This window comes from Borostomias antarcticus, assembly GCF_949987555.1.
Source record: "Borostomias antarcticus genome assembly, chromosome: 18".
In the NCBI taxonomy this organism is placed as follows: Eukaryota; Metazoa; Chordata; class Actinopteri; order Stomiiformes; family Stomiidae; genus Borostomias; species Borostomias antarcticus.
In genome coordinates, this window is record NC_140251.1 from 16,046,197 (window position 1) to 16,059,185 (window position 12,989).

The 12,989-nt window shown below is 48.1% G+C and overlaps 1 protein-coding gene across 1 annotated transcript in view; it reads right to left on the reverse strand.

Annotated features, from left to right (window-relative positions):
- Positions 1–2,801: 2,801 nt before the first annotated feature.
- Positions 2,802–12,989, reverse strand: part of dnajc24 (DnaJ (Hsp40) homolog, subfamily C, member 24) — a 14,514-nt gene continuing 4,326 nt past the window's right edge. The window contains exons 2-4 of the mRNA XM_084452810.1: positions 10,605–10,674; positions 8,067–8,135; positions 2,802–3,751 (exon numbers count right to left, since the gene is read on the reverse strand). Of these exons, the coding sequence (XP_084308936.1) occupies positions 3,609–3,751; positions 8,067–8,135; positions 10,605–10,674 (282 nt within the window). The 3' untranslated portion in view covers positions 2,802–3,608. The remainder of the gene's footprint in view (positions 3,752–8,066; positions 8,136–10,604; positions 10,675–12,989) is intronic.

The following is a 12,989-nucleotide window of genomic DNA, read 5'->3' on the forward strand; positions in this document are numbered from 1 at the left end:
ATCGGCTGTGTTCTAATGGGACATCTTGATGGGAAAATAAAGGAACATTTCTGCAAAAATGTACATCACCAGTAGGTAAAGGTTAGGGCTGTCTGTCCCCTCCTGGTGGCCGAGGCCAGATAAAACAGGCTGTCCCTAACCCGGTCCTTGGGGACCTCCAGATGATACACACTTTTGTTCTAGAGTTAACGCACCTGTGATTGATTAGATTCAAGGCCTTAAGGTGATTCTGGTGCACGCACACACGCGCACACACACGCACACACACACACACACACACACACACACACACACTCACACACACACACACACACACACACGCACACACACACACTCACAAGAGTACTGACACCCCCTGATCCCTATAGCAAACATGGAAAGAGGGCGATAAGTGTGTCGCAAATAACATGAAGCTAGTCCCATCCTCAAACAAGCTTCTGTTGACAGGACACTCCAATGCAAACTTAGAATGTCAAGTGGAGTGTTTCCCTGTATTCTCTGTATTATGCTACGTTGAGGAGGTGCCGTGCCACACAGCAAACAGACAGTCTGAGAAGAGTCAACAGCCTGAAGAGTCAACACTGAGCTAACTAGCACAGTGACATGGACATGCCATCGGTGTGCAGGGCAGTGGATATTACACTGTAGCCTCACAACATTAATGCAAATCACATTTCTCGAAATCTGGGAGTACATTTTCATCCAGTTATCTTCACTCAATCAAACTATCAGAGTTATAAACACTATTCATTTCTTGTCACCTGTTTTGGAAGACAATGTTTTCAATGTTCCCAGAGATCAGAGGTCGCATATCTGTCGGACAGAGAGGCAGTTCTAAGGTTCTCTATATAACCAATGTTCTTTCATGTTCTTCAGAGCTCAGTGGCACCTGCGGGGTCCACTGAAGCCCACCTTTTGTGGCGTTAACAGGCATGCTCTGGGAGAACCCGGCCCCTGGGTCTGTGGCCCCGAACTGGGGAACATAGGGGTTGGGGGTTGGGGCAGGTTTAGAGACCTGGGTAGTAAAGATATGAATTAGACGGCAAGGGTGTAGGCCAGGGTTAGGGGGGCGGAGAAAAGGGAGGGAGCTTCTTTTGTCCCTCGAAGATTAAATCCCGAGTTCCAGAGGAGAAGAAGAAAAAAAAAAAACGAAGGGGGGATGGAAACGCCTTGAAGTTCATTAAGGAAAGAGAGAGGCCATTCTCTCCCTCCTCCTTTGAGGCCGGGCGTCTCTTTCAGAGCCGGCTTTCACAGATACCTGCCTGCCTGTGAACTTGGAAAGGGGATCTGTGAAACGGCACGGCGCTGGGTTCACACTTGACAGGGGTTTCAGGTTACAGCCCACCATTCACACACAGAGCCGGGAGGGAGACCAGGCCTGGGGGGGGGGGGCCTCGCACCCTCAACACTACCGCAGGAGGAGGATGGGAGAACCTCACCTCCAATACCCTCAACACTACCGCAGGAGGAGGACGGGAGAGCCTCACCTCCAATACCCTCAACACTACCGCAGGAGGAGGACGGGAGAGCCTCACCTCCAATACCCTCAACACTACCGCAGGAGGAGGACGGGAGAGCCTCACCTCCAATACCCTCAACACTACCGCAGGAGGAGGACGGGAGAGCCTCACCTCCAATACCCTCAACACTACCGCAGGAGGAGGACGGGAGAACCTCACCTCCAATACCCTCAACACTACTGCAGGAGGAGGATGGGAGAACCTCACCTCCAATACCCAGGAGGAGGGAGGAGGACGAGCGGGATGAAGAGGAATCTGCTGATAACTACTGCCTGCCTTGATGTTATCTTTGGAATACATTTGAGGAACTAAGGAACTTTGTGTCTACTGGTGATGAGGATTTATCTTACAGTACTGCAGCAACCCAAACACTCCAAAATGAAGGCCTTTCACAGATATAGTCTCTCTCAGACACCATGATTGCTACTACAGGCCTTCCTTCCTCTTCTCTGTAGCACCATATTTGTTGATTCCGACTGCTCGTTCATACTATAGGCAGAGGACGACGGAGCACTTCATTAAAGCTCTGACAAGCCCACTCTCCAACGGTGACGAGATTATTCCTAATTGGTGTCAGGGTGGATTAGGGTCTGGTCCGTTGCGGGCCCACTCCTGGCAGGTCTAGCCCAGGCTCGGGCCGCGGGACGCTGATGAAAAGCCCAGGCTGGCCCCTCTCAAGCTGTTTCTGCTGAGAGAGGAGAGGAGGAGGAGAGGAGAGGACAGACTTTAGCCTAATGACTCCGTTTGAAGTCTAATGAAGGCAGGATCCCGGTCCCCCAGCCCTGACCTAGCCCCGCCCCCCCTCCCCCCCATGCCACCCGGACAGGGACACACACACAAAAAAAAGGTTGTCATTACCCAGGGGCCTGTTATCACTACCCAGGGGCCTCGGTTGCAGAGAAGTGTGGAGGCAGTTTGCGGAGGCATTGTGAGCATGGAGAAAAAACGCACTTATTTACACGCAAACAAAGTTAGCGAGAGCTAAGAGTGGTTAGCAAACCGTTCACTCTACAGTCGGGGGGGTGGGGGGGCAGGACGGTACAGGAGTAGAGCTTATGGGATGGGAGGGTCGGTGTCCACGGATTCTCTCTTTAACTGCAACCATCCACCATTCACAATCAGACCATATCGACTGTTCATCTGATTGGTCGTTTATTTAGATTTTGGCACTTCACAGTGCCAAATACAATACAGGAAGCAAAACATTAACGCTACATGTTTTTTATTCATTTATTTATAACCTTTATTTTACCAGGAAAAAAAAGACACCTTTTTTACAAGGGTGACCTGGCCAAGAAGGCAACAGTCAATCAATATGACCACGCAGATCAGGATGTACAGTACTTTGTGCAGGATATGATATAGTATGTGCAGCCATGTATGTTTTCCTTGTACATATCAAACATATACATATTGCAGTCACTGTCCACTGTAGACATGCAGAGTTTTATAATCCAGCCACTATGTAAACTAAAAAGCTAGTCTGATCTGATTATCCTGATGGCTGGTTCTTCAACCTCCTGAACTGATGATCGTGCATTTGACCCCTAACTTATCTTAACATTACATGTCTGGTTTGTTTACGTTATGCAATTCAGTGGTTGAGTCATCATGGCTCAAATCTTGCCACGTTTGCAATGGTAGGCAAGTCGTTGCTGTCAATACGGGATTGTCGCGTATTGAAAAATAAAATGCACTTTCAATAATACTGAATCAATACAAGACACAAATTTCCCATATTTATGTGCACAGAACTGTAGAGTTGACAGAGGCTCTGAACTTTGTAGCCGCGCAACTGAATTCAACCAGATACTACAGCCAGACTCTCTGGAGGAGGAGGAGATCTGTTAAGCGTTTTATTTAATTATTGTTCATCAAATTATTGCTGGGGACAATTCAGCAGTCTCTGAATATTGATGGGGACCTGTCCCCCTAAATTCCACATCGTGGTACACCCTAAATTCTACGCCGCGTCCACCCTAAATGTTACGCCCATGAATCCAGCTCAGCTGATGAAGTTGTTGAGGAGAGGGCGTTGAGGCAGTGCCATCTTCAGGGTTGACAGGGTCTGTGTGGAGTGAGTCGTCATCATCGCGTCAACCTCTTGACCTCGATGCTGAGCGAACAGGTGTCACAGCACACAATGGCCCCCTCCTCCTCCTCCTCTACCTCCTCCCTTCCGACGGAGAACTCCCCTCCGCAGCGACACCCCAGTGTGTACACCTCGTTATCTGAGAGAAAAAAAGAGAGAGAGAAAGAGAGGGAGGGAGAGAAAGGGGGGGAGGGGACACAGGTTGTCAGCGGAAGAGTGGAGAATAGGATGACAGGCTGAGTGTCTCTCTGAGGACGTGTCTCTGGCTGCAGAGACAGGACACGCTAGAGTGGAGAGTCCCTCTACGGATCAGCATGGTGTCGGCCACACAGGCCTGCTGGGTTCAGATCCCAGCAGGGACCGAATGCTGCATAGACTACTAAGATGACAGCTCCGGTTCTAGATGTGGGTTCACATCCCTGAAAGGACCAAACACTCGACGGAGCGCTAATGGGGCTTCTCCACTATCGCCCCGTACCGTACCAGAATCCCTGCTCCCGCTTTTTTGGTGTTAACCGGCGCCGGGTCGCGGTACCCATGCCAATTTTTACTTACTTTTTTTTTTACTGCAGGCAAGTGATTGGTCAATGAAATCTTCACAAAAACGTTATCCCATCCATGTACCAACAGGGATTTTAAAAGCAGGCTGAAAGCTGTTGTAAAATTGTCTCTACAATTGTGAATTTATCACTTTATTAAATTTTAATAATTTTTCAGGTGAGAAAGTAACCATGTAGATAACTATAGGGCTTGGGAAAATGTAGTCCCAGACACGACCATCTTGTTTCTACACAGGTGTTTCTATTCGTCTGATTGCATAGGATTCTATGCAGTAGAGCCAATCAGACAAATAGATACACCTGTTTAGAAACAAGATGGTCGTGTCTGGGTCTCCATTTTCCCAAGCCCTATATGGACAAAGGTATTGGGACTTAATCATTGAATTCAGGTGTTTCATTTAGTCCCATTGGCACAGATGTATAAAATCAAGCACCTAGCCATGCACTCTGCCTCTACAAACATTTGTGAAAGAATGGGTCGCTGAATCCCAGCATGGTACAGTAATAGGATGTCACCGTTGTAAGTTTGTGAAATTTCTTCCCTCCTAGATATTCCATGATCAACTGCAAGTGGTATTATTACAAGGTGGAAGCGTTTAGGAACGACAGCAACTCAGCCACAAAATGGCAGACTGCGTAAAGACTGTCGCCGTGTGCTGAGGTGCGTAGTGTGTAAAAATCACCAAAGCTCTGCTGACTCAGCCCCCTCTTGGAAAATCCGACCACAACTTGATTCACCTAGTTCCCAGGTACACGCCTGTTGCTAGGTGGCAGTCGGCTACCACCAGATCTGTGGAGGTGTGGACGAGAGAGGCTGTGGAGAACCTCCAAGACCGTCTCCAGTCCACAGACTGGGACCTGTTCACAGAGGACTACAAGGAGGACATGGACGGTCTCTGCTACTGCATGACACACTACATCTGGTTCTGTGAGGAATGCATACCCACTAAAAAGGCACGCTGCTTCCCACAAACCATGGATTAATAAGGACATGAAAGGCCTGCTTAACAGAAAAAAGAGGGCCTTTATGGCTAAGGACAGAGAGGAGGCCAGGTCAGTCCAGAAGGAACTGAAGAGGGAGCTGCAAAGGGCCAAAAAGAGCTACAGAGAGAGGGTGGGGAGTAAACTCGAGCTGAACAGCACCAAGGAAGTGTGGGAGGGGATGAAGAGAATCACAGAGCTGGGTACTTCAGGCCCAAATGTGGAGTGGGGGCAAGAACATGCCAATGATGGGCCAATGTTCTACCAGTCTGTTGTAGCGCACTGTTGTTCGCTGTCGCCTGCCGGGGAGGCAGCATCAAGTCTGGGGAGTCAAACAGGCTGAACGAGCTGGTGAGGAGGGCTGGCTCCATTGTGGGGCAACAACTGGACAGCCTGGAGTCAATGGCAGAGAGGAGGATGAGGGACAACTAAAGTCTATCCTAGACAACCCCTCCCATCCTTTCTATGGCGAGCTGTGGCAGATGCAATACGGAGCGGAACAGTTGGACAAACTGGGTTTAAAACGATGCCGTTTTCAACACCTCAGTCTCACACCCGCCAGAGTTTCATAATATAATATTCTAATCACAGTGGCGCGGATAGGGATTAATTTATGATTTTGGGTTTATGAGACCAACACCTTGCCACTCGGCTACCACGCCAAGCTTCCTTCAACCTCCGCCACAAGGATTTCACAACAGGAATCACATTCATTGACGTAATGCAGTCATCATTTGTTAATGGATGAATGAGGCGGTTCGTTGACCATTTATCGGCAATTATAGGCGTGTAGAGGGAGGGATACGAGGCTGATCAACGTGTGCACATTTCCAGGTGGACTGTGATTTATAAAGGGGAAGGTGTGCAAGTTTTATAATCTGAATTTTTGTTGGCGCATGCCATTTTTGGATTTTGTGCGCATGTACACTTTTAGTATGGACCCTATGCAATGTTTTAGAAATGACACCCCAGAGCTGTTCCTGGGGGCTTGATTGTGCTGTGTTGAGTCTCGTGACGATGGGTTAGGAGTTAGGGGTTAGAGGTTAGGTGAATACGTCACCATATGACACTTCCCTCCTCCTACCTTCCCAACTCGCTTCACAGGTCTGTGGTGTGTTCACTTAATTCACACAGCTGCCATATTGGTCAAGTCTGACGTACAGTAATGGACTGGGAGAATGCGGAAGTGCCCGTTGAATAAAAAAACACCACTTCAAGAAAATAGTCGAAATAACAGGCTGAATACACTATCGGGGTTAGAAACTCATCATTACCAGACTCCCATTGTTTGTTTTCGCATTAGTAAATACATGGAAGTGAATGCAGCTGACGGCTCACTAGGGGTGTAACGGTAGGAAAACATCCCAGTTCGGTACGGACGTCTCGGTTCGCCACTCTGATTCCTTTTCTATTCTTTGAAAATGATCTTGAATCAATCTTTTTAATATAAATTTATTTACAAACAGCAATACCTTTCAGGCTGCATCACTGCCCCCCCCCCCAAAAAAAAAAACCAAAACCCTAACAACAACAACATAACAAAACAAAAAAACAATGTTGACCAGTGAAATAGCCTACAATGCTGTGTCAAGTAACTTTCCCCCTCATTCATACCCCATTTACCCCACTTCACTCCTTCATATTTTTGGCCAGAAAAATGTCAACACTGTCAGCAGACAGGGAAGACCTGCTGGCAGTGACGATGTCCCCAGCAGTAGAAAATGAAATAAAAACGAATAGCCTGTTTAAAAATATGTTTTTGAATCACTTATTTAAAACGAATTAAATGCAATAAAAATGGAAACTAAATAAATTAAAATCTTTACTAAAAAATAAATCAGCCTTTTTTCCCCACAGAGATATAGACTGTGTGTACAAATGTGCGTATACAAACGAGCGCACGCTGTGTGCAACTTCGGAGTTTAATTTCTCTCATTGCAAGGACTATAGCCTACATTGGAACCTCCGTGATATATAAATGATTCCCTTAGCCTACCTGTGTTTCATTACGGAGCATTAGGCTAAGGCAAACGAACAGAATTAATAGTTTTACCTCAGGAGGACGGTAATGAGGACGATGAGCCCACTGACAAATGTGAGTTGTGCGCTGATATGACGACACTGCTCGTAGGCTACTCGTTTCCAAATCACAGACAGGTCGCACGGGACTGTAGCCTATATCAAATGACTTATGTGCTCGGCAAAATATGCTAGGCCTAAGTAACTTGCGGTACAATTAGATGGGAGATGGATTACAAAGGTCCCCATGTACAGTATAGGCTATTTCGCTGTGTGAGCGAGCCGAACTGAGGGGGGGAGGGGGGGGGGGGCGCGCACACACACGCCTGCGATGCGAGGAGACTCGTTTTCACAGTGACAGAAGCGATGGCAGAGAGAGTGAAAGGTTCAAAGTGTGGCGCTATTTCACAAGAGTCGATTAAGAAACAGCCCATTGTCACAACTGTGACAAATATTTTGCGTCAGTCTACTGAAAGGGATCTGCTCGAATGATCTGTCGGGTCGCTCGGCACATGACTGTACCGTTCGGTTCGCTCGGCACATGTCTGTACCGTACCGAAAGCCCCGTACCGTACCGTACGGTACGAATACATGTACCGTTACACCCCTACGGCTCACTATGGCTCATTCACTTCCATCTATTTACAAACGCAAAAACTATCAAGCTCTACCCCTCCTAAAGCGAATTGGAGAAGTGTTACTGTCCACACTTCACGAGATACAAACGCTTGCCATCCTGTACCGTACCTGCTGGTCCATGGAGAATCCCGATGAGATTGAGACGATAGTTCCAGCTCTAGAAGTTTCAATTCCATTCTAAGCTACTACAGTATGTAAGTATGTGGTGATGTTAGTGACACTAGGAAGACGACAGGATCTTCTAGGCACACTCACCCTCGTCCCAGCTCATGTCATCCACACAGACGTGGGCGTCGACGGGCCAGCTCTGCTGCAGCTCTTTGGCTGTAGGAAGGGAGGAAGACAAAGAGCATACAGGACAGCATTATGATGATGAAAATAAGAATAATAATAATCATAATAATCATAATAATCATAAGGATTTTGGATATGGATGGATGTATGAATAAATATGAATAAATGGAAATAAATGACAGAATCGTTACAGTTCATAAAACTGTTTCTAGCCTCACGGGACAGACGGTGAAGACTGGGACTGAAAATCAGAGAAAGGCAGTGAAGATGATGATGATGAAGATGATAGCAGGGAAATGGGTCAGGATTCACATGAGATCAGAAGACTATCAGGGCATTTAACCTCCCCCATAATGGTTTGGAATCAACTTCACCCCCTAACCTTGAACTGGTACAAAGAAGTCTGTAAGGATTAGGGTGAGGTTCCTACTGATCCAGGGTCAGTCTGTAAGGATTAGGGTGAGGTTCCTACTGATCCAGGGTCAGTCTGTAAGGGTTAGGGTGAGGTTCCTGATCCAGGGTCAGTCTGTAAGGATTAGGGTGAGGTTCCTACTGATCCAGGGTCAGTCTGTAATGATTAGGGTGAGGTTCCTACTGATCCAGGGTCAGTCTGTAAGGATTAGGGTGAGGTTCCTACTGATCCAGGGTCAGTCTGTAAGGATTAGGGTGAGGTTCCTACTGATCCAGGGTCAGTCTGTAAGGATTAGGGTGAGGTTCCTACTGATCCAAGGTCAGTCTGTAAGGGTTAGGGTGAGGTTCCTACTGATCCAGGGTCAGTCTGTAAGGATTAGGGTGAGGTTCCTACTGATCCAGGGTCAGTCTGTAAGGGTTAGGGTGAGGTTCCTGATCCAGGGTCAGTCTGTAATGATTAGGGTGAGGTTCCTACTGATCCAGGGTCAGTCTGTAATGATTAGGGTGAGGTTCCTACTGATCCAGGGTCAGTCTGTAAGGATTAGGGTGAGGTTCCTACTGATCCAGGGTCAGTCTGTAATGATTAGGGTGAGGTTCCTACTGATCCAGGGTCAGTCTGTAAGGATTAGGGTGAGGTTCCTACTGATCCAGGGTCAGTCTGTAAGGATTAGGATGAGGTTCCTACTGATCCAGGGTCAGTCTGTAAGGATTAGGGTGAGGTTCCTATTGATCCAGGGTCAGTCTGTAAGGATTAGGGTGAGGTTCCTACTGATCCAGGGTCAGTCTGTAAGGATTAGGGTGAGGTTCCTACTGATCCAGGGTCAGTCTGTAAGGGTTAGGGTGAGGTTCCTACTGATCCAGGGTCAGTCTGTAAGGATTAGGGTGAGGTTCCTACTGATCCAGGGTCAGTCTGTAAGGGTTGGGGTGAGGTTCCTACTGATCCAGGGTCAGTCTGTAAGGATTAGGGTGAGGTTCCTGATCCAGGGTCAGTCTGTAAGGGTAAGGGTGAGGTTCCTGATCCAGGGTTAGTCTGTATTTAAGGATTAGGGTGAGGTTCCTTCCTATTGATCCAGGGTCAGTCTGTAAGGATTAGGGTGAGGTTCCTTCCTATTGATCCACCTTGGTCACCTCACAGCAAAAAGGTCTGTAGGTCTTCACATATACTAGGGGTTTGATTTGGACTGTGACTGTTTTGGACTGTGACTGACACTAAATAGACAACAATAGACGAGGTGCAAGGACAAGACGGGACGGTGCAAAAGACCACCCTGTCTCGCGTTCTCCCCAGGTTGGTCAAGCACTCAGGTGGGGTATCTCCCGGGCCATTCTGTGTTCTCATTCCGAGTTTGCATGTTCTCCTTGTGTGGGTTTCCTCCCAAGAACCCCAATATAAAAACATGTAGAAGAACAGATCGCTCTTCAGTCCTGTCCCTGACTAAGACATGGACTGAGCACTTGGACTTGGTCCCTGGGCGCCACTGATGAGGCTGCCCACTGCTCCTGGAGGAGGACAGCTTGGATGGGTCAAATGCAGAGGTCAAATTCCCCCAGCGACCGCTGAAGATGCGCGTGTGTGTGTGTGTTGGTGTGTACTGTGTCACCGCTCACTGTGTTTGTGCATGCCACTTACTGTGTGGCTAATAAATGACCCTCGAGGTCCTGTAATTATTATTGTTAGGGTGAGGCTCCTACTGACCAGGGTCAAGATCCTAAGTTGGCAATGGGGTGTCCTGTCAACAGGAGCTTGTTCCCCACTAATGGTGCAGTTCAGTAGCAGAGACTTCTCTCATCTCTCTCTCTCTCACACACACACGCACACTCACACACAGATCGGAAGGTGGGGAGGCAGAGCTGATCCTAGACCAGACCTTAGGTGCAGATGGCACACAGCCAAACAACCAGTGGCCTGATCATTAACTAAGTGTGCATGTTTGTGTTTGTGTGTGTGTGTGTGTGTGTGTACACGTATGTCTGTGTGTTCGTGTGTGTGTGTGTGTGTGTGTGTGTGTGTGTGTGTCTGCAGGGGAGTGATGCATCATCCACATCAGCAGCTCCAGTATCATGTAATGTTGCTGGAGGCTTGTTTACAGAGGGTCTTGGCCGGGGGCCAGCAGCACGGCTTGTCCATCTCCGCCACTCTGGTCAACCAGATGTCCATCTGACAGCCTCAACACACTGCAGGCCACATGTGGTCATGTGTACAGTAGCATAGTGTAGAGCCATGTGGTATAATACAGTACACTTCAGTGTAGTATACTGTAGGCTTGCAGTATGCATAGTAGCCCTTTAATAGAAGTCAATGAGGCTGACTGTATACTGTGGTCTACTATAGGAGCAGATAATCTTCTTCTAATATTCTAATATCTTCTAACCAGGTCCAGTGGATGCCCCACTGTCACCAGCAGACCTCCCGAAGTCCGATAGATACCCCTGTGTCTACTGTGGATGATGTAGCATGTCCGTAGAATATTCTTTCTCCTATGATGCTTTTAGCCTCTCTCACTCTGAAATGTAATTCAATGCAATGTATTGCTTCATAAATGTTTGTAGCCGGTAGACAAACATACTCCTGGAGCTTGCTCGATCGCCTCGTTGAGAGGGGTCAGGGAAGAATTTTTACAGCTCACTTATCTGGCCCCCGGGTGATTACTGTTTTTTTGCTTCCCTCTGGAATATGTAGAGAGTGGGTCGTATGCCCTCCTCCCTTGTTCTCTGTAAAGCACATTGTGTTGCCTCTGGGTATGAAATGCGCTATACAAATAAAGCTTTGATTGATTGAATGATTGAAGGCTATAAGCAGCAGGCCTGTTTAGTCTATAGTAAATCTATACACACACGGCTGATAGAAGCCAGTTTGGTACAGGTTCTGGTTGGTCCTGTAACCAGCAGAGCCCTGCGATGGAGAGACCGGGGAGAGACCGGAGAGAGACCTTGACACCTGACTGGCAGAGACTGAAGACAGTAACGAGAGAGAAAAGGAGACAAAGCGATAAAGATCATGGAAGTTAACATGGTAACACCTCTCTCTCTCGCGGTCCCGTACCTTTTCTCCGGTCTTTGTGAGGAAACGGCAATTAGCACGTTGGGACGCCATTTTTGAACGCCGGGTCTGTAATTAGTTGTGACACCGCCCGGAGAGGAGAGGGCTAACTCCCGGCTGTGCGTGCCTCGGTGACGGGGGTGGAGGAGGAGGAGGAGGAGGTGGTGGGGGGGGGGGGTGTAGAGGGTGAAGAAAATTTTCACCTGCTTCTCCCGGGGGTGGGAGTGAGGAAATCTGTCGGAGGTGTTTCCGGGTTTAGGGTCTTTCTGCTGCATCCGTTTCCCAGATGAGGCTTACTGTACATTACGGCACATCCGTCAAACGGGGAAAAGCCGCCGACCTCTCGGTACACGTCGGGCGAATCGGTGGTTTGTTGACGAACCCGCTAGTCCCACAATGCACTTGTATCATGACTCCCCTACAGGAAATACCGCTGGGGTGGATGGTTAGAATGCTCTTGACACAAGCCAAGACACAGTCACATGAAGGAACAAAAGCTTTTTTTGGTGCAAAAGCGATAGAACTCTCAAGAGCCATGAAGTTGAGGCAGAAGTGTTTTGTTTTTTAACACCAACGGCCCTCCGATATTTGGCTGCTCGGTCATCCCTCAAGCCAGGCTGAAGTGGGCAGACAGAGAGAGTAGCAGACTAGAGCAGAACAGAGACCATAGACGGATGAATATCCATTAGTCTATTGAAACAATGAGCAGAGGATGAAGCAGTCCGATGCCACTCGAGTTCAAATACGGGCTCGCTTGCTAATGCCAGTCAGTCACTTCTCCAACAACGATGCCTTCCTGGGATACCATCCATCCTCCCTCCTCTCTAATAGCCTCTCTACCAGCCAGGCTCTGAGTGACACACTGGTACCGCCCCCTGTGTGTGTGTGTGTGTGAGAGAGAGAGAGAGAGAGAGAGAGAGAGAGAGAGAGAGAGAGAGAGAGAGAGAGAGAAAGAAAAGAGACCGTTGGGGGTTGGTGTCCTATTCTGGCAGTGGTAAAAGTCAATAACATCCATGAGAGGATGTCACAGAAACAGGCCTCAATCCAGACATTCTATACATGTCAATTCTATTACAGACTGTATATCTGTAGAGTGTGTGTGTGTGTGTGTGTGTGTGTGTGTGTGTACCACAGCAATGTGTGTGTTTCCCCGGGGGCGACGAGGCCTCCTCCTGCTAATGGCACACAAGGCCTGGAAGTACATTTATCGACGGCCCTAATGGAGACTTGGGGAACCTCTATCCTGGGGCAAAGTGTGTAACTGTGTATGTGTATGTGTGTGTGTGTGTGTGTGTGTGTGTGTGTGTGCGTGTTTGTCAGCATGTACGTGTGTGTGTACACTACATGTGAGTGTGTGTTTTTGTGAGCATGCATGCACGTGCGTGTATTCTATATGTATGTGTGTGTGTGTGTGTGTGTGTGTGGGTGAGGAG